The sequence below is a fragment of the Misgurnus anguillicaudatus genome, chromosome 25 (assembly GCF_027580225.2).
Source record: "Misgurnus anguillicaudatus chromosome 25, ASM2758022v2, whole genome shotgun sequence".
Classification (NCBI taxonomy): Eukaryota; Metazoa; Chordata; class Actinopteri; order Cypriniformes; family Cobitidae; genus Misgurnus; species Misgurnus anguillicaudatus.
Window position 1 is genome coordinate 9,234,266 of NC_073361.2, and position 21,641 is coordinate 9,255,906.

The 21,641-nt window shown below is 38.0% G+C and overlaps 1 protein-coding gene across 2 annotated transcripts in view; it reads left to right on the top strand.

The window, feature by feature from the left end:
- Positions 1-21,641, top strand: part of adarb2 (adenosine deaminase RNA specific B2 (inactive)) — a 227,658-nt gene that overhangs the window by 175,882 nt on the left and 30,135 nt on the right. For both annotated transcript variants that reach the window (XM_055181760.2, XM_073863752.1), the window contains exons 4-5: positions 9,876-9,990; positions 19,448-19,616. In XM_055181760.2, coding sequence (XP_055037735.2) covers positions 9,876-9,990; positions 19,448-19,616 — 284 coding nt within the window. The remainder of the gene's footprint in view (positions 1-9,875; positions 9,991-19,447; positions 19,617-21,641) is intronic.

Below are 21,641 nucleotides of genomic sequence, written 5' to 3' on the forward strand. Positions count from 1 at the left end.
TTGAAGGATTTTAAGATTTATTAGGATGAACAATAAAACATATAACACATTTTATAATTAATTTTTACTTTTCCAGTAACATTAATATGTAAGTCCAATAACATAGTTGGTATTGTTGATTTATCAAGCAAACAGGTGTGTTGAAGCAGCATTGTATTCCAATTGTAATTGGTTTTACAATCTGAACATTGAAACTGAATCTCTTTCAACTCTCAACGCCAGCTTATTTAAAAAAGTTTTCATTGGAATCAGTTGAAAACATGCGCCGGCCGCGGGAAAAAACGCTGAGCGCCGGCTTATTTAAAAAAACGCTGAGTTTTCATTAGAATCAGTTGAAAAAATGCGCCGGCCACGTGCGTAAAAGCTTTGGTGTGCACGCCCCTTTAATGTCATGTACTGTTTGACATATATTTTACTGTAGTTTATAAAATGGTTCCAATTCTTGATTCTGATTGGTCAATAGCTGTGCTTTATTCACGATAAAACACGGCTATGACCGCTTCACCCAAAGGTTTTATTTATCACAGCGCCCTTAGCAACACCCTCAGCAACCACACGTATCAGTTTTAGAATGGTTTGATGTTTCTTTTTGAGCTTTCATGCATATTACACATTGGAACGTTGTTGCTCACGGTCAGGGACTATTTTTTTCTAGCGTTGTGCCTAATGCTGCGTTCAGACCAGCCGTGGTAGAGGCGTCAAGCCAGGGTGATTTCAATGTTAAGTCAATGTGAAGACGCGTTGATGCGCAAATGAGATGTTTAGCGTGGTAGACGCGATTCCGCCTCATTTGCGTGTGAAGTTCGCGCGAATGGCGCAAATTGAGCGTTGCCATGGGAAACGTGCGAGTTAAAAAATTTGAACTTTGGCGGAAAAACATGCTCTAGTAGTGCCGTGATTACAGAAAGCGAGCGGCGTCGCAGAAGCCCCTCCCATGACACGAATTTCCGCGTGAATGTCTCGATGACTAGAATGTCACGCTTGGCTTTCACACACGAATGAAGCGAGTAAATTCAAAATGTTCAAGCGGCAAACTAGACACGGTAGATGCGAATTTGATGCCTCAAATGCGGCTGGTGTGAAACCACAGTAACAACGCCCTTCAGTTGTTACTTATTAATGATACAGCACAGCCTCTTGTACCTTATTGCTTACATAAATATAAGCAGCACAGTGCAAAGCTTCATGTGCTTGTTGCATAATATTTAGGACCTATAATAGATAAATGCTATGCTTGCTTTCCTAATAATACTCTATATGCATGTCAAATCTGATGCAATGCTTATGACATATAAATGCGCACACTTTAATAAGGATTGGTTGGTTCAACTTAAAAAAGTAAGTTACCTGGTTGCCTTAAGCTTTTGAGTTAATTCAACTTAAAACTATTAGTAAAAATGTGCACTGTGTACATTTTAGAAGGATATCTTGACAGAAATGCAATATAATATACATAACTATATTATAAAAACCTTACATAATGAACTGTATTGTTTTTATTACTTTAGATTGAGACATTTTTATCTACATACATCACGGGTCTCCTTGTATGGAATTTGCTGTCATGTTTCTACAGTAGCCCTAAATGGACAAACTGTTCTACAGAGCGCGTTTCATCTATTGTGTCTCAGACGACATCATGTTTGTCCTGTAGCTGCTACTGTAGCTTTTCTTTGCGTTTCGAAATTGAGGGCGGTTGCAATTTGCAATCACAACACTAGATGTCGCTAAAAAAACACATTACACCTTTAACTCAAAACAAGTTGTGTAAAGTTTTTTTGGCCTTTTACATTTCAAAAATAATGCAAAAAAAAAAAAAATTTGTGAAGAAAGTAATAATTTCTTATACGTTTCCTAAATTTAGTTGGTAGAGTTGGTTGATAGGCAGAGGGCAAAATCTTAGTTGTTCACATACAGTAAGAAAGAGTTTAGAGTAAAATATATCTTTCTCTCTGCTCACCTGAGCACATGCAGCAGAAATCTCTGCATACGCCTTTTCCTGCAGAGGACATTATGCATTGCCAAGACCATTTTGTCAGCCAGATGTCCCAGAGGAACAGACTTCTGGGTCAGGAATCAGTCGGGAAAAGTTCCCTGTTGACATTTGTGTTCCTAGCACAATATTGACTTCTGAGGGGGGATGATGACTCCAGTATACTGACAATCTACATTACATTAAAAAAGACTGCTGGAAAAAGAGCTGAAACCTGTTTAAATGTTAAGGCATTGGTTATGTTTACATCATATTTGAACAATTGTCTGAATTTTTCAACAATTTGCAAAATAAAATTGTATTACTTAATACCACTGCAAATATTAGAAGTTGGGGAGGCTTGTGGAAGATACTATGGCTCTTTGGTTTCATGCAATAATTAATATTGTGTATATTTTGCCCATAATAAATGCATGTATTTATATTTATATTTGTTTCATGCAATAATCAATATTGTATATATTTTGCCCATAATAAATGCATTTATTTATATTTATATTTGTTTAATGCAATAATTAATATTGCATATATTTTGCCCATAATAAATGCATTTATTTATTTATATTTATATTTACACTGAAAAAAAGATTTATTCAATTTACTAATTTTTTTTTTAAGGTAAGCGGTCGCAAACAATTTATTTAAGCTACATTTAAACAAAAGTTGTTTGTTTTGTTTTGCTTATTTTTTTTTTTTTTAAATGTAGCTTAAATACATTTTTTGCGACCGCTTACCTTAAAAAGTTGAGTAAATTGAATGAATAATTTTTTTCAGTGTATATTTATATTATTACTATATTATATAAAGCAGTATATAATCAGTCTGGCCAACACAGTGTTTTTTTAAGAACCTTCTTTTCCAACTATAAAATCTTCTAGGCAAGTGTAAAGCGTTCTTTTTTATTTAAATTATTTTGGATGCTTTTTGCATTGAACATCATAATGACAAAATGATTTGCTTCCAAAAGTGAATGGAATGGAATAAGTAGCACAATTTTAAAAGTTATAAACCATGATCTTACCAAATAGCACTAATATGTGTAGTGCAGTGTGTCATATTTGATTTTTTCTTCCCAGACAGCCGAAACATCCATCAAAAGATTTGTTTTTTTGCTTTGACACATGCTTTACACCTTGCAACCAGAAAAAGGACTCGGATTGCAGTTCTTCTCTGATTTGTCAGAGTCGTCTTTTTGCACGATTAACAAGCAACACAAATTCTGTAGCACTGTGCCAGAGACTAAATCACAGTTTTTCCTCTTTATTTTCCCTCCTTTTCATGGCCTCTTTCAAGGTATTAGAGTTCCTTTTGAGTGCTCTGAATATTTTATTCCTGCCTTTGATAACTAATTTCAGTCCATTACCTGCAAGAGGTTTTTTTTATTTTTCAAATCAGTGCGACATTATTCGTTATTCAGAGTCGTGAATACAGATTTATGCTAAAGACTTCATTATTGTGGCATATCTTCAAAAGAAATCAAATGATTTGATTGCCATTAATGGTTTGTGTTGAGACAAGTCTTTGAAATTTAAAAGCTCATAATGTACTGTTGGCATGTACCAAACAAAAGGCAGACGCCACTTAATTCTCCTGAAATAGCCGGAGCTCTGGATGTGCCTTTCACTTTCTATATATTTATTTCATTTCCATATACTCTTCTCTGTTTGTGAATGTGTGTTTGCTAGAAGCATCACTAGTACTATTTCTCATACACTCCAACAAATCCTAAACATTAAAGTCAATATGAAATTGAAATTGACAGTTCTTATTTTTTATGGAATATTGTAGATTTTTTAAATTATTAATCCGTGTTCTTATTTTTAAAAATCCATTTGCCATATAATCTTTAATCAAAAATGTACCCCTGTCACAAATTATGACATGAAGGCAGGGCAACGCATATCATTATCATTGTTTATGTCATTTATCCATTCTCCCAAATGCGCCTCTACCAGCAGCAGGTGAAATTTGATATATTGGAGTATGAAATTTTATACAGAAATTATCCAATTTTTGTACCACCAAACTTGCTCGTATAACTACTCGTCTTAAATAGGAAAAACGTTGATGTGTTTGGTCACTTCTAACTTTATCTCTAAATGGTACCATTGAATGAATGGGGCTAAGCTAAATGCTATCGAAGCGTCGCAGCGCGCTCCAGCGCTTACGTGCACGCACACAGATGATAGAGGGATGTATCAACAATTCTTAGTTAAGGTAATAACATAGTTTAATATTGAAAATGAGTAGACTATTCCTTTAAGCAATCAGAATTTAACTTATTATAATATTAAAGTACCGAGCCCTAAAGGTGACATTGGAGTAAAAAACATCAAAAATTTAGTTTCATGTGCTCACGCGAAACCCTCATGTGCAGATTTTTTTTTAAAGTTTAGTTTTGCGTGCGCATGTGAAACTATCGCTTGGCACACGTGAAAGCGAAAGTTTCACGTTCACCCGGGATAGTTTCATGTGCGCCATTAAAATAAACGTGATAGTTTCACGTGCGCACACAAAACTAAACTTTTTTTTCTTCATGTCCCCTTAGGGGCTACGTATTAAAGTAATAATAAAATAAAATAAAATAAAATAATAAAATAAAATAAAATAAAATAAAATAAAATAAAATAAAATAAAATAAAATAAAATAAAATAAAATAAAATAAAATAAAATAAAATAAAATAAAATAAAATAAAATAAAGAGTTATGATATAATTACTATACATGACTTATAAGGACAGACAGGAGACATTAGAGACCAATATATTATATTTTGACTTGGGCCAATAAGAAACATCCTTGCAACTTCTTAGCCACGTCCTTAGCCGTCATCACACCACGAACTTCGCTTTAATATATTTTCTCACTCACCCTCATTCATTGCAACCATATGTTGAATTTATAACGTATCTCGGGCACATTGAGTCAAACTGTCTCTGAACGTGGGTGTCAATCCAACGCTAGGCCACGCCTCTGTCTTTAAAGTGTGGAAATGTTTGGCATCCCTCGTAATCCTTTTAATGTCACCAATAAAAGATGTTTTATTAAGGTGACATTGGGCTTAGTGTTTAATTACCACTGAGAGACATTTAAAGGTGTCTGTGCTGCTGGCTCGGCAGGCTCACGCTAAAGGCGCACACTTGTTTTTAACTGCCAGCTAAAGAGCCGCTCGTCATTTAAAACAATCAAAAAGCTGATTGATGATGACACACTAAACATATTACTGATATTTTTAAGGTATAATCTCTATCATATAATCCCCAATATCAAAGTAAGAAATTATATATTGCATAAAGACACTTAATCCTATTCGTATTTCCTGTAACATTGCATTAGCAGTGCAAAGGTTGTGGGTTCGATTCCCAGTAAGTCATTTTGCTGCATAAATAGCATATATGTAAGTGTAATTAATTGTGGCAAATTTACCCAAACGTTCTTATAATGCTCCCCATTGTTTTATATTACATTTTATATTATTTATATGGTAACACTTTATTTTACGGTGTCTTTTTTACACATGCTACATGTAATTATTATAGTAATAACAGTTAATTATGCATAATTACATGCAACTAACCCTAAACCAAACCCTAATCCTAACCCCAACCCTATAGTAAGTACATGTTATTAATGATTATTACTTAGTACTTAAATGTATACTTACATTGTAACAGTGATGCCGTAAAATAAAGTGTGACCATTTATATTAATGTGTTTGGCAGATGCTTTTATTTGATGTTCTTGCGAATCAAATCTGTAACCTTGCCTTACTCTCCAGTTGACCTACAGTATTCTGTCAGAAAAAATGGTACTTAGAAGGACAGTATCATTTAAAAAGGTCCTAACATGCATCGTTTAGGTACAGATATGTATACATGTGGATTTGATACCAATATATACCTGTGAGGTGCTAATATGAACTCTTTAGGTGGAAAAGTACTGGTCCACAGTGTTCAAATTATGTTAAAGATTATGAGGAGGTCCCCCAGCTAGGCCCCCATAGCCAAGCCCCCGTCATTATTGGTCGCCGTGATTTTACAAAGTAAGATGTGATCCTGGATTAACGTTCTTATCAAAGTAACCCCAAATTACCCTTAACTCCAACCCTAACCATTTTTATTCCTCAAATAAGTGTGAAATATCCTACCCTATCTCACGGCAAGTTGTGTTATAGTCACAAAATATTTGATTAATTTATTATTAATTAATTATTATATTTGACAAGGTTTTCCGCTTTTTTCGCGCCATATAGTACGAATGTCATTTTTTGTGTCACTCAGCAGGAATGTATTTAAATAATTTTTTGTGTCCGTGGCACGACTTTCTTTATTGTGTCATTTTATATTTTGTTTTCTCAAAATTAAAACAATGAGAAAACAAAATATAAAAGAAAGAAAGTCGAAAAACCATATATATTATAGAAATTGGTGCTGAGTGACACAACAAAGACATTTGTGCTCAATGGCACAAAAAAAGTGGAAAATCGTGTAAATAACACAAATAAATGTATCAATTTTTTTTTTACTATATGACACGACTTGCCGTGAGACTAGGTTGGAAATATCAGTTTGAGAAGATTTAAAAAAAACTAACCCAATCCTAAATCTAACCTGTCAATTCCTCCAGAAAACAGCGTGAGGCGCACTTTTTTATTTAAGACAGAAATCTTTTGAATTAGTTTATTCCGAAATTTGGACAAATAATGCACAATATCGCTTTGCGGAGATTTTCATAAATTTTTAATTCGTTTATTATTTTAATTTTAATAAAAACCAGGGGACCCCCAATTTATATTTTTGTGCTTGATAGGGGGTCCCTCAATGTTTAAAGGAGGTCTGGGACCAGCCCTTCCTCCTCAATTCGAACACTGCTGCCCCAGTGACCGCTAGGGACATTTTTAGACCATTTTTTTTCATAATACAAAATTAACTCACACAACATCTAAAGTACAAATATTTTCAATGCAATCGTATTAGCATTATATGGAAAAAGCTCTTGCACTACTGGTTTTTAAATGTATTAGGTTGATTCTTAAATAATTAACAGCTTGTTTCACACATACAAATTCAGAGGCATAAAAATGTTTACGAATCATCTGGTTACATTAATATAATATTTAATTATATACACATCGCATACACTGATACTGTATGCAATACTGTCTTTCCACATGTAAACAATGCATGCATATGAAAATAATTAAAAACAAATGAGCTCATGTTAGTATTTTTTGGCTGTCAAGCTCATGTTCACATTATTGTTAAGAGGTGTGCCGAGTCCACAGGCGGGCGCATCACTATTATGCTAAGACTGTTCTCCAATCAGTTCATCAGCGGCCACATGCTGTGAACATCCTCAGTAAAGAGGTGTGCATCTGTTTCTCTCCCTGAGCACTTTGCCTTCACTTTATTCAACCAGCTGCCTGGCCGACCCCTCAGAAGTCATAATTATTATGTGACACAGTGTGTGTGTGTGTGTGTGTGTGTGTCCTGTATGAATATGCTCCTGCCTGCATACGCAGCTAATTGCCACAGACAGTACCATAACAACATGGTGTGATAAATCTAGGAACAGCTGTACGGGACAGGGTGGGCTCAAACCTGTCTGTTGAATTCAGACACAGTGTCCAGGTTATTTTTCAGCCTGGTGGCCTCAACCTCGTGCCCGTCGAGATGGACAGATGGTCCATTTGAGACGCAACCAAACTAATCACGCTGTTCCATTAGCGAAAGTGTCTCTGATAAACGCCTGACCACGAGCGCCCGTGGTCTCCTCACCATCCAATTACTCTATCGATGGACAATGTTTTGACACATATTAATTGGGTCACCGTGTTAGTATGTGAAAAGAAAAAACGCCACAGGGAAAGTCATTGTGCGATCATGAAATAGCAACGGTAGCTCGCTGAGCTGCTCCTTAAATATACATGAGCTATATGATAAAAATCTCACATCTATATGAAATTTCCAGAGACATAAAGATATTATTCTTTATCATATAGACCTCAATGAGATTATAAATATAAATGTTTTGAGTATTATCTATAATAATATTATCTAAATATTATCTACCTATTTCGAAGTCACTAAGCAAATGTAATTTGTGACATTGACCTTTCTTGTTTCTATTAAAGCACACGTTGAAAAATGTTCATGATGGGATAACATTGATCATTGTTTTTTGCACAAAGTTGTGGAGCTTGAGTGCATTTATACATAGTTTTTATTGTTTTTAAAAATATATCCACACTATCAAAAAAATGGCCCCGAGTTGTCATTGGGATGATACCTTTTTAAAATGTACACCACTGCAACTAAGGAGTTTATATTAGTACCTCAGGGGTACATGGGTCAGTGACGAAAACTGTTTGGCAAGATGAGAAATTCAAAAATATTTGTAAAAATCTTGTTTTAAAGCATGCATCAGGTTTATTTCAATGCATGTAGTGTATTTATGTTAATTGTATGCAATAAAAAATTACATTTGCACCATTTTTATGAAAGTTAAGACTGAATTGACCTCAAAATGGTCAAATGGTGTAACCGCCAATTGCGCCAAAGAATGAGAAATATTAAATTTTTTTATCCAGCTTGATGGCATGTAAACATAATCATAAAAAAGTCATTTTAAAATATAATTTTATTAGTTATTTCTAAATGTTAATTTTAATGCTTTTTTGTAATATTTGTTCTGACATATGCTGAAAACAGCTCTGTTTTCTAAATAATCTTTGACAAATGATGTAAAAATGTATGTAAAAAATCATATTACACTAAAATAGATGATTATATTTTATTCCACATTTTTTATGAATATATTTATATTTTCATTTTAAAAAAATACTAGTTACACCACATTGACATTTTTGCAATAATCCCCCAAATATTCTTTCAAAATAAAAAATAAAACCAGAAATGTTAGACTTGGTCCTCAAAAAAAAGAGAATGTATGCAAGTAATCTTCACATTTATTTTAAAATTTTAACCCTTTTACATTTAATTGAACCATACGCACACAAAATAATTAACATCATGTCACTGACCCACATATTGGTACCAAAAAGTGCATATTAGTACTTCTTAAAATGCATATTGGTACCAAAATATGTACATATACACTCACCTAAAGGATTATTAGGAACACCTGTTCAATTTCTCATTAATGCAATGGTGTAATGGTGTGGGGGATGTTTTCTTGGCACACTTTAGTGCCAACTGGACATCGTTTAAATGCCACGGCCTACCTGAGCATTGTTTCTGACCATGTCCATCCCTTTATGACCACCATGTACCCATCCTCTGATGTCTACTTCCAGCAGGATAATGCACCATGTCTCAAAGCTGGAATCATTTCAAATTGGTTTCTTGAACATGATAATGAGTTCACTGTACTAAAATGGCCCCCACAGTCGCCAGATCTCAACCCAATAGAGCATCTTTGGGATGTGGTGGAACGGGAGTCTCATGCCCTGGATGTGCATCCCACAAATCTCCATCAACTGCAAGATGTTATCCTATCAATATGGGCCAACATTTCTAAAGAATGCTTTCAGCACCTTGTTGAATCAATGCCACGTAGAATTAAGGCAGTTCTGAAGGCGAAAGGGGGTCAAACACAGTATTAGTGGTGTTCCTAATAATCCTTTAGGTGAGTATATGTACCTTAATGGTTCTTATTAGGACATATTTAAAGTGTACTGCTCCAGTGACAGCATGGGAGCATTTTTGACCACGTATTTGACAGTGAACAATATAATGTTTGTCTTTGTAATTGAATGCTCCACCATGTGATGTTATTATACACGTACACAAAACTATCAACCACATTGAAAATATTTTTATGCAGGCAGCAAACTTATAAAGAACTCATTGTGTTTGGCAGGAGTTTGCGGATGCGATTTTTCACCTGGTTCGGGAGAAATACACAGAGCTGGCCGGATGCTCCTCGCTGCTGCATGCACGTCACAAAGGCCTGGCGGGCATCGTCATGACCAGAGGTATGGCAACGTTTCAATCGGCTTGTGAATTATTTAACCAGTTCAATATCGAGAGAGAAAGCACCTCTACGTCTCTGTCTGTCTTCTGAGCATGGCAGCACCTCTGCTGAGTTTGGAGCTTCGTATGAAATATTTAGTATTTTATCACCTGTGAAACAAAAATTGACAATATGAGTCAAACAGCCGTCAAAAATGAACTGAAATGATTCACAGAAACTGAAGCTCTTTTTTCAAACATTTAAAAATTTGTACTTTTTCTAAAGAAAATTAAATTAGAAATGTGCCATGCTAAATTCATCAACACCATTGTTGGACATTGTACTGTAGATGGTTACTAGGGTGTTGCTGTTCTGCTGTTGAACTCTGAAACAATGCTGGGTTGTTTAAACCAATGGTTTGAATGGCTAAACATTTGGACAAACCCAACCATTAGGCTAACTTAGGGACAAGGATTAGACTAGTCCTAGATTAAAACTAAATGTAAGAACTGTCCAAACTAAAAATAACTTGCACTGACATATCTTAAAATACACCAGTGCCCTTTGTTTTGTCTCAAAATGCACAAAAAGTAATGTTTTTAGTAAGGCCGGGAAACTGGCCCTTTAGGTGCACTGTCTTTTTTGCCCCGGTGACGGACAGCTAAGAACAATTTTTTCTTAGGGTGTTCACAAGGGTGTTGCATACTAGGTTCCATTAGACAGTTTTACTTAACCCACAAAAGAACCCATACCTTAAAGTCTCCTTGTTATACCTTGTTATAATCTAGTCCCTTAATATGTCTTATGGTGCTTTTCCATTGCATAGTACCCCACGGCTTGGTTTGGGTCCGATACTTTTTTATAGTACCACCTCGGTCGGGGGTTCCAAGCGGCCTGAGCTGATACCAAAACGTGACGCAAAAACACTGTAGATCAGCGATTGGTCTGAGAGAATCCTCACTACCAGCATCATTGCTATAATGTAAAAGATTAGCTTTACGTTTATGCTAGCTTGCGCTGTCTTGAGTAAACCTGTTGTCATCTGTGCTTTGCTGTAAGTTCCCAAACTCCCTTTCAGCAATGAAAAACATACACAGGTTGAGAACCAGGAACACCATAATGCTGCGTCAAACGCAAAATGCACAAAAAGCACCATTTGCGTGTACCGTGCAATACGGTCAATTCGTGCGCACTAGACATGAGAATGAGGCGGAATTGTGTCTACCGCGCCGTGCTTAATGCCTCATTTGCGCTGCAAGACCTCCAGACGCACAATTCGCACGAACTAGACGCGCGAATGAGGCGGAATCGCGTCTACCACAACATGCGAATTGCCTCATTCACGCAGCGAGACCTCCAGACGCGCGTCAACGCGTCTTCACATTGAATTAACATTGAAATCACTCACACTTGACGCTAGTGTTGTAGTCAAGACCACCTAAAACGAGACCAAGTCATGACCAAGACCAAGGCAGGCCGAGACCGAGACAAGACCAAGACTTTAAAGGGTCGAGACCAAGTCAAGACCAAGACCAAGACAGGCCGAGAACACTAAAGAGCTGAAATCAACTTAACCATTTATTCTGAACTGTCTTTTCATGGCTTGCCATCCACTTAACACAATGCAGTCGTTTTTAGTAATAAAATTAGAAAAAATGTCATCGGGAGAAACTTCATCAACATCATGTCAAACCTGAATAAACTGCATAAAATTAATGATTTGATGTGCCATCAGTTGTGGTCTTGACCGGTCTTGAAATAAAATACTGAGTCCTCTTTGTCTGAGACCGAGACGAGACGGAGTGGTCGATTCCAAGACGAGACCAAGACCGCGAGAACTACAACACTACTTGACGCCTCTACTGCGGCTGGTGTAAACACAGCATAACAGTTTTTTTCCAGACTTTTAGCTTGTGGGGGAACATTCGAGACACGCACGTCCGCATATATGGTGTAATGCAACTTAAATGAGGCTCAGCGGAGCGCATCGACCGACGCCACGGGTGTTTGTGCAGAAACTGTCATGTGAGACAAAGGTAGTGATAAACGTGATATGCAAACATCTATTTGTGGTGGTCAATTTAAATTTTGTGGCGGAAATAAGTGAATGTATATAGGAATGTACAACGACGCTCTCACTTGTATGATGTCACAGCAGTAGGCAGCACAAATATAACGACACGCCTATAATCCCTCCCACTCCGAAATGTGTTACTAAACTCGATGGAAAAGCTAATCAAGGCAAAGTCAGGTGAGCTGATCCGACCTAACCCAAACCAAACCGTGGGGTACTATGCAATGGAAAAGCGCCAGATTCTCCCTTTCATACTGTATATGTGACCCTAATGTGCTTCTAATCTCATTATTACCTTATGGAACTTTAGTCTGGATTTAACCATACTGGTAGCCTGGTTACATATAATCCTATATCCATATATATAACATTTAAAATAATCAAAGCAAGCCCAGTTGGTTGATGTTTTATATGTTTGTCTGTGTGAGAACCGGCTGCAGGATTTCAGGAGTCATTGCGGGATCAGTATTAAGTTTCTCTTTTGAAGACCTCAGCTCATCAATTTAGACTTCAGTGAGATCTGACCTAATCTCTCTCTCTCTCTTTCTTTCTCTCTCTCTCTCTCTCTCTCTTTCTTGCTGTGTCGGCCTCACAGTAATTGCAGAGTTTGTTTATTAAGACTGTTATCTTCAAAGATCCAGACATGGGTGCCCCAGAATTTGTGGCAAGCGAGCAGACAGGCAAACTTGACAGAAACACTGGGGGTTCTGTTTGCCGCCCTTTGAGCATCTATTGAATCTTTCAGACTGGCACGGGCACCGGTAGAATATTAATGCGGGTCCAACGTCGAACGATGGGACTTTCACAGAGGGTGTCGTAACCTGTGCGAAAGTGGACTCTTATTGGATTATTTCATCCGGTAACGCAAAAGAAACAGACGCGGCTTGAATCAGATGGTGTGAATAATCTTATTTCAACGTAGCGTGGTACGGATGCTGAGATATTGGGGTTTAAACTTTAGATGCATAGCAATTCTGAAGTGGAGAAACATATATCAATGCTGGAAAATGAGTGTTAATGGTGGGTGTGTATTGAATTTGACCGCCGGTGTCCAAAAGTTTTCTTCTGAAGACAGATGTTTCACATAGTTAAATGTGACACTGCATCGGTATTTCGTCGTATTAGTCAAGATTAAGGTGTAAAATCAAAAATTTAAGAGGACAAAATGCGCATGTTATTCAAAATAAAAAATACTGTCAAAGTTTTATAGCTGTATTGACTTATATGGTGACTTTGAAAGCCCCCGTTGCTCAGAAATAAACTCTGAAATAGTGAATGTAGATCATATTTATTTTTGGCTGATCTGCCTCTTTAAAAGTCAGCCATTGAAAACCTCGCAGTAACCCCGCTGTACCGTTCATGGTTTCTGTTCATGATTATGAGCAATAATGTAATGATGATGATGTGCACCATTCTGACCTCATTTAAAATTCAAGCGTTTTATCATGCAAGAGCAACTTAAGGGTCAATTCATGGCTCTCTGATTCCATTTTTGGTCTAATGGGATGTAAATGACTTCATAGATGTTGACCTCGGCCGTTTGATCTGATAAGCTTGATCTTTTTTCAGAAAGAAAATCCTGGATTTTTCCCTTATGATAAAATGACACTTTTCTAGTGTATCTAACAAATACGTCTGTCTTTTCCAGTGAATCCACGGCGGACTATCCTAAACTCCCCAAAGCAGTGGACGCATAAAACTCCATCTAATGATTCCTTATGATTTGATGGCCTCATAAAGGAGCTGATGAACTGCGTTCTTCCCTTGTTTTGCGAAACAAAACTCATTTAGGAAATGTGGGGGTAATGATGCTTATTAAGCTCATATCAGCATATGGGCTTTCCCCAGACAGACTTCCTCTGGAGTGACCCATGCAGTGATTAATAGTGTCTTGCTCAGACAGTGGCTAAGTTTGGAAATGCATACTGTCATACTAAAGTACTCGTATTAAGTTTGCAGCATACATACTTTTTCTGTATGGATGGATTACACCTAGAACTTTAGAAAGGAAAATAATAGTATAGAGAGTACAACAGAATGTACTACCCACAATGCTTGTCATCCATATTCAGTGTATTATAAATCAGAAACGATATCAACCAGGATTGTCTATATTTATTATTTGTTTAGGCTGCAAATAATTTACAAATTCTCTATAACAACCCACAATAGCCATACTGTATCAATATGCAATGTGAAGGACTGTCTGTATATTATTAGATGTATATTGTGTAATGCATTGCACATACTATTTAAAATGAACACTTGGCAATGCATTGCATGATAGAAAAGTAAATAAATAATCTGGTTTTCTTTTCTAAACATAGCCAAACTCTCTTTCTTTTGTCTAAGACATGCTGAGTAAAAACAGAGGAGCTAGGAGAACTTTCATTGGAAATGAATGCTGTGATAAGGGAGGGGTGTGAATACTGCTAAACTTTTGCTTTTTTAAGAAACCTCTGTAACATCTGCAGTGCAGGTCTGAGGCCTGCAGCATAAACACAGCTGAATATATTAAGGATTTTTGGGTGTTGTCAGTGTGTTAACACCTGTCTCTGTTTATACTTTTATACATAGATAAAGTTTATTATTGTACTTTTATTCTTTTTAGCTAATTTTATCTCAGTTTATATGTATGGTATTATTTGTGGTTAATAATTATTGTATACTCTATAATAAATTATAGCAATTAAATATGAATTATACAAAATTATATATACATTCTGAGATTTAGATAAAGTATATTTATGGATTTGTCAGATGCTTTAATCCAAAGTTTCATTCATGCTTTCATACCACAGTCGAAGTGTGGACAGGGACATGCAGAGGTAGCGGATCCATACGCAGATGGTTTATTAACAAAAACTAAGTGATTCAAGTAATGAAACATGCAATACAAAACATGAAACGGAAACAAACACAAAACCAAACCAAGTAATCCACATGTAACAACTGACAAAAGACAATGGAAACACTAGGATTACAGTATATATATATATATATACAAAATGGGTTAACAAGATAAACCAGGGCAAAGAGCACAGAGAGTTCAGAGATTGCCATTTTGGCCAGGGCGGAAAGTTTAGGAGACATGTAAACAGCCATCTCGGCAAGGGCAGAGAGTCTTGGGAACTCGGGAGCAGGCATCTTGGAGAGGGTAGAACAAGTATCCTGCCCTATAGTGTAAGATACTTGGACTGAGGAAACACAAGACATGACTGTGACAGAGCCAAAGAGTGGCTTTCAGATGCTCCCAACATACAAGAGACCAGGTGCAGAGCAAAAAGCCAGGGAGACGGCTGCGGGACCAGAGAGGCGCTGGCGGGACCAGAGACCAGGAAGGTGCTGTCAGGACCTGAGACTAGGGAGAGGTGCTGGTGAGACAGGAGATCAGGGAGACGCCGGTGAGACCAGAGACCAGGGAGGCGTTGGCGGGACAGGAGATCAGGGAGACGCCGGTGAGACCAGAGACTAGGGAGGCGCTGGCGGGACCAGAGACCAGGAAGACGCCGGTGAGACCAGAGACCAGGGAGGCGTTGACGGGACCAGAGACCAGGGGGAGATGCTGGCAGGACCAGAAACCAGGGAGAAGCGCTGGTGGGACCAGAGACCAGGGAGACGCCAGTGAGACCAGAGACCAGGGAGGCACTGGCAAAACCAGAGAACAGAGAGGCACTGGCAGGATCAGAGAAAAGGGAGGCACTGGCGGGACCAGTGACTAGGGAGAGGCGCTGGCGGGAAAGGAGACCAGAGAGACGCCGTTGAGACCAGAGAGGCGCTGGCGGGACCAGAGACCAGGGAGACACCGGTGAGTCCCGAGACCAGGGAGGCACTGGTGGGGCCAGAGACCAGGGAGACGCCGATGAGTCCAGAGACCAGAGAGGGGCTGGCAGGACCAGAGACCAGGGAGAGGTGCTGGCGGGACCAGAGACCAGGGAGAAGCACTGGCTGGACCAGAGACCAGGGAGATGCCGGTGAGACCAGAGACCAGAGAGGCGCTGGCGGGACCAGAAACCAGGGAGAGGCGCTGGCGGGACCAGAGACCAGGGTGGCACCGATGGCAACAGGAATCTGGGTAAAAACAGAGAACAGGGAAGCACCGGAGCATTAGGAACCAGAGAGGAACTGGAGAAACACGGTGCTGCCGGTGATGCTCTGGAAACCAAGTTAGCGAGATTAGGTACAGACATCTTGGCCAAAGTGGAAAGTCTTGGGAACTTGGACAGGGCAGAACAAGTACCCTATCCCAATAGTGTAAGAAAAGTACAGAAAAAGAAAAAGTTTAAAGATTCTGAATTATTTCAAGGTTGCTAATAAAATGAAAATGATAAAATTAGATTTATTGTTAGAATTGCTTACATTTTATTTTAATGATTTTATTAACCCCTTCAAACCTGATTTTTTTCAGGGGCAGTACCCTTTAAAAAGGTCCCAATATGCAACATCAGGTATACATTTAGTACTAATATGTATCTTTGACTAATATGAACTCTTTAGGTGCAAAGCTGTACTTTTTAAAGTGGTACAGCCCCAGTGACCGCTGAGGTACATATTTTGACAATTTTTTTTTCTGACAGTGTGGACCTTATTGGTCTCAAAATAAACCCTACTGTTTAAAAAAAATAACAGCATTATTATTATTAAAAATAATGAACAGATTGCATTTTCCAACACAGAGTTGTTTTTATAATTTTTTTTTTTTTGATATTTTGCCTTTACCCAGAATTGTACTGAAGGCTAAAGAGAGCGGCAGTGATGTTCACATCCAGCAGTGCTTGTCTCTGTACCCACCTCACTGGCACTATGTGCCTTTCTTTCCGAGATGTTGATGATTATTGCTCTTCTAAAAGCAGCAGTGCCCACAGGCCTGAACACCCCCACATACTGAGACATAAGAGCCTGTACAACAATTTCATGCCGATACAGAGAGAAATGACTGCACACTTCCTTTCTTTTTTGCTGCCATCACCAGATTGATCTAAACTATTATTAAACGCTTCTGCGAGAACAGTAACGGATGGGTGGGTGAGGTGTTCGCTCGCTATTTTTCTAGAAAGTGCTGTTGGGTAAAGACGGCTAAATGCAAACCTGAGCATACTGTGCGTTGCACAGGTGTTTGCTGGGATAGCACAGGTAGGGCAGGTGTAGATGGGGCAACCAGCTGGTGTTTAATCTTCAAGGGAACATTTAGGGGTTGCAGTTGGTCTTTGATAGATGGCGAGGTAGAGTTCATATAATAGTGAGCGAATAGAAGAACATAACTCATCGTGATGGGTTTTGCGCTGGGCAGCTGCTCTGTCCTCCTTTAGGATTTATTTTCAAGGAGTATAAAGATTTTCTTATCGTTCACCACATATCACATGCAATAAAAATGTTAGCATGATTGCCATAAAATGTGCAATAATGCTTCATTTATTCCACTGTAAAAAAATATTCACCAGTAAAAACATTTTCTCAGGCATGTTTAGAAAATATGCTCAAACAATTTAATTTAATTTAGGCCTAATCCTGGCATTATCTAAGCCTTGTCTGTGAAACCAGGCCATTGTGTTTTACACAAGCTATGTATGTCACATAAACCTTAATTTAACATGAACAATATAAGCGTACAAAAAGAGCTTCTTTTCTTTGGCTCCTGTATTCATCTCCCACAACCTCTCCGTCTCTCTCTTCTGGATCAGCAGGCAGTAAAAGGTGCAAGAATGGATTTCAAAGGCTATGCCTTTAACCCCACCTCAATATTAGTTTTTATTATTGTTATTGCCATCGCCGCACTAGTGGCAGCCAGGCAGCGCTGTGCAATACCGCCTGGGCCCTGACTGATAAAAGCTCATATGTTGCCTCTAGCCCGCAGGTCTACAGGAGGCTACGTTTTTGAAGTGATGGAGAGATACAGTAGATATTATTTTCTCCACCACACAGAGCTTTATGGTTGAGCATGCTGAGACATCCAGTCACACGCTTGAGTCGTTCTCCCATCCAAAGCGCGAACACTTCTGTTCGTGTCGAATCGCAGGTCCAGCAGCTGTGAGAGAGCTACGGTGGACCGCGGCAGGTGGAGATGATTTTGTGCCGGGGTTGTGGGTTTTGTCTCGCTGATGAAAATGTCACAAGCTTTGTGTGCTTTGTGTCCAGCACGGCACAGCAAGTTAGGAGTCACTCATCCTTGTGTTGAGACCTAATTTGCGACAAATTTGTAGTTATATATCTCTTCTGATATATATCTGTGTTATGATGCGCTACTTTCTCAGTGAATCTGTCAAGAATATGTCTGTCATATTCAGCCGCTCCCAAAAATGAATAGAAATCAATAAATAACATTATGGCTAAAGAAATAAAGACCTTTATTAATTTATTTTAAAGGCGCTCTAAGCGAATTGACGCGTTTTAGACCATAAAACATTTTTTGTTACATACAGCAAACATCTCCTCACTATCTGCATGCTGCCTGTCCGCTGATCAAACTGTAAAAAAACGCGATCTCTGTAGACAGCTCTGGCTCGACAAACGGCAATATCAACATAGTGGCCAAACCTAGCACAACAAAACATAACAAAGTGTTCCAGCCAATAAACGACAAGAAGGATTTGGGGGTGGGGGTTGGGCGCGTTCATGAAAGCACGGACGGAAAAGGGAGGGGGAGGCGTTAGCTACGCTCCGTTTGTTTGAAAACAGTTCAAACATCAACAGGAAGTGACGTCGCACATTGTTCGCTTAGAGAGCCTTTAATAAGAATGCAGAATAGAAATGCTTGTAAGGAAGACCAACAAAATGCTCAACTGGTAGATCATTGTGCTAGCAATGCAAAAAATTGTGGGTTCGCTTTCGAGGGAATAAACATACTTATTTATTTATTTATTTATTCATTTATTTATTTATTTTAAAGGTATAATGCACATCAATTGACTTTTTTGCCAGAGTTAGCAAACACACTCATTTTCATCTGTCGTCCCTAAAGTCAACACAACATCATATTACAAAAAAACATAAACAAATGTAAAAAGAATAAAAGAAAAAGTGATAAGTATTATTTTAAATCACAAAACAAAGGGGCAGTAGCCAAAATAAGGTAAGCAGTTTTGGAATAAATGTATACATTGAATGCATCGCAAGCCTTTTTAGATAAAGACCTCTGTTGTGTTTAGTTAACCACTTTGCATGAAAAATGAATAACAGGTTTTAATGATTTACATGATTTGCTATCCGTTTCAAAATAGTTTGTGCCGTTCCATCTTTCAGTAACAAAATAATGCATTGTGAAATGTGCCAAACAATCCATTAAGATCAGATAAATGATGAGACATAAACTGTACCCTGTTTTTGTTGTGTTATGATATTTATTCAGTTTTGTTTTAATTATTTAAAGCCATTCTAGCATTTTTATGTTTGATATGATGTGTTTCAGGTCTGGATCTCAGACATGCCCAAGTGGTGGCACTATCGACCGGGACAAAATGTATTAATGGAGAGTATATCAGTGACCGGGGTTTGGTGGTCAATGACTGCCATGCAGAGATCACAACTAGACGAGCCCTGTTGCGGTTTCTATACTCTCACCTGGAGTTACACCTCAGGTAACTTATACACACACTCCATAAACATTCCATAGAATAGAATAGTAATGCACAATGTCTGGGTAAATTTAGGACAGAACACACGCTGGGCTAACTTGACCCATTAAGTTTGGTTGTTCATTTTAATCCAGCAAATGGGTTGTGTTTAACCCAAAAAGATGGTTTCATTTTATTTAAATATTGAATTAATTTTACTTCATAAATGGGTTAATATTATTATCATTATTTATGTTTATTTTATTTTGCACATACACTCACCTAAAGGATTATTATGAACACCTGTTCAATTTCTCATTAATGCAATGGTGTAATGGTGTGGGGGCTGTTTTCTTGGCACACTTTAGGCCCCTTAGTGCCAATTGTGCATCGTTTAGATGCCACGGCCTACCTGAGCATTGTTTCAGACCATGTCCATCCCTTCATAAACACCATGTATCTATCCTCTGATGGCTACTTCCAGCAGGATAATGCATCATGTCACAAAGCTCGAATTATTTCAAATTGGTTTCTTGAACATGACAATGAGTTCACTGTACTAAAATGGCCCCCACACTCACCAGATCTCAACCCAATAGAGCATCTTTGGGATGTGGTGGAATGAGAGCTTCGTGCCCTGAATGTGCATCCCACAAATCTCCATCAACTACAAGATGCTATCCTATCGACAAAATTTCTAAAGAATGCTTTCAGCACCTTGTTGAATCAATACCATGTAGAATTAAGGCAGTTCTGAAGGTGAAAGGGGGTCAAACACAGTATTAGTATGGTGTTCCTAATAATCCTTTAAGTGAGTGTACACCACGTTAATGTACTTAAATATTAAATATAAACCAAAAACTGGAATAAAAATGATGCTAATATGCTTTGGAATGTATGTTTTCCAAAGAAAAACACTGATAAAATATGAATACTTAAAAATGTACACTGTAAAAAAATTCTGTAGAAATTACAGTATTTATAGGTATTACTGGCAACTAGCTGCCAGTAACTTACTGTAGATTTGAAATGTATGTTATTTACTGGCAACAGTTTGTTTAAAGTTAAATGAACATGAAACGTTTTCAGTTTTTATCTTTTACAGTAAGTTACTGGCAACCAGCTGCATAATTACAGCAATTTTTTTACAATGTAGAAAGTAAAAATACTTTAGTAGTGTCCGCTTCTGCCTAATCCTCACAGAAAACGTTTTGCTATTTTATATTTTCAAAAAACATAATTCTGTATGATTTATAAGCTTGGGACCAAAAAATGTCCCCATAAGGTCAAATAATTACTGGTATTTCTATCGTGCAGGTACACACACACGCAGACACGCTCTTCTCCAAGTAGCACATTTTTCACCAAGCACAGGATCTGGATGTACTTTCAAATGTGTTACTTTCATTTCTTCATTCATAAAGGATTTGCATTATCGTGTGGGTCTGGTGTTGGAGGTATCAGTACGCCTCTATGAAGACTCTAAATGTCTTCCTTGATGCTGCAGATTCCTGTAATGTCATATTTGCATACGAGTCTTCACAAAGTGCATTATCTGCAGCTAAATAGACCCACCCGGCTGGCTCTGGAGTCTAGTTTAGCAGATAAGTCATTGTGCTCGCCAAATAAAATACCACAACGGCTATCAACACCTTTCTCGATGGACAGATCTAGAGCAACACAACTCCACCCCTGACATCACAGCTCAGCTCAGGTGCTAATTAGAGGCGATGATGTTTTCGTACGTAATGCGTTCCCCGCGCACAGTTCATCTCTATGCCGAAACGTTTTTGTAGATGGTCACAGTGTGGCGGTAATGATAATTACAATGATGATATGTGTAAAAGTGGGGCGGCCCAGCTGGAAACGTCCTCCCTACAGCTGACTAGCTGCAGATCATCCAGGTTAAAAAAATGCAGCTTGCTGGTTTGGCAGCTATTTATTCTAACCTTGTTTTGACAGAGTAATGATTTGAGATTTCCAATGAAGGTGACAGTGACTGAAGTAGCCTTGGTCACGGCAAGGCCAATATTTGTCTTCTTTGTGTCT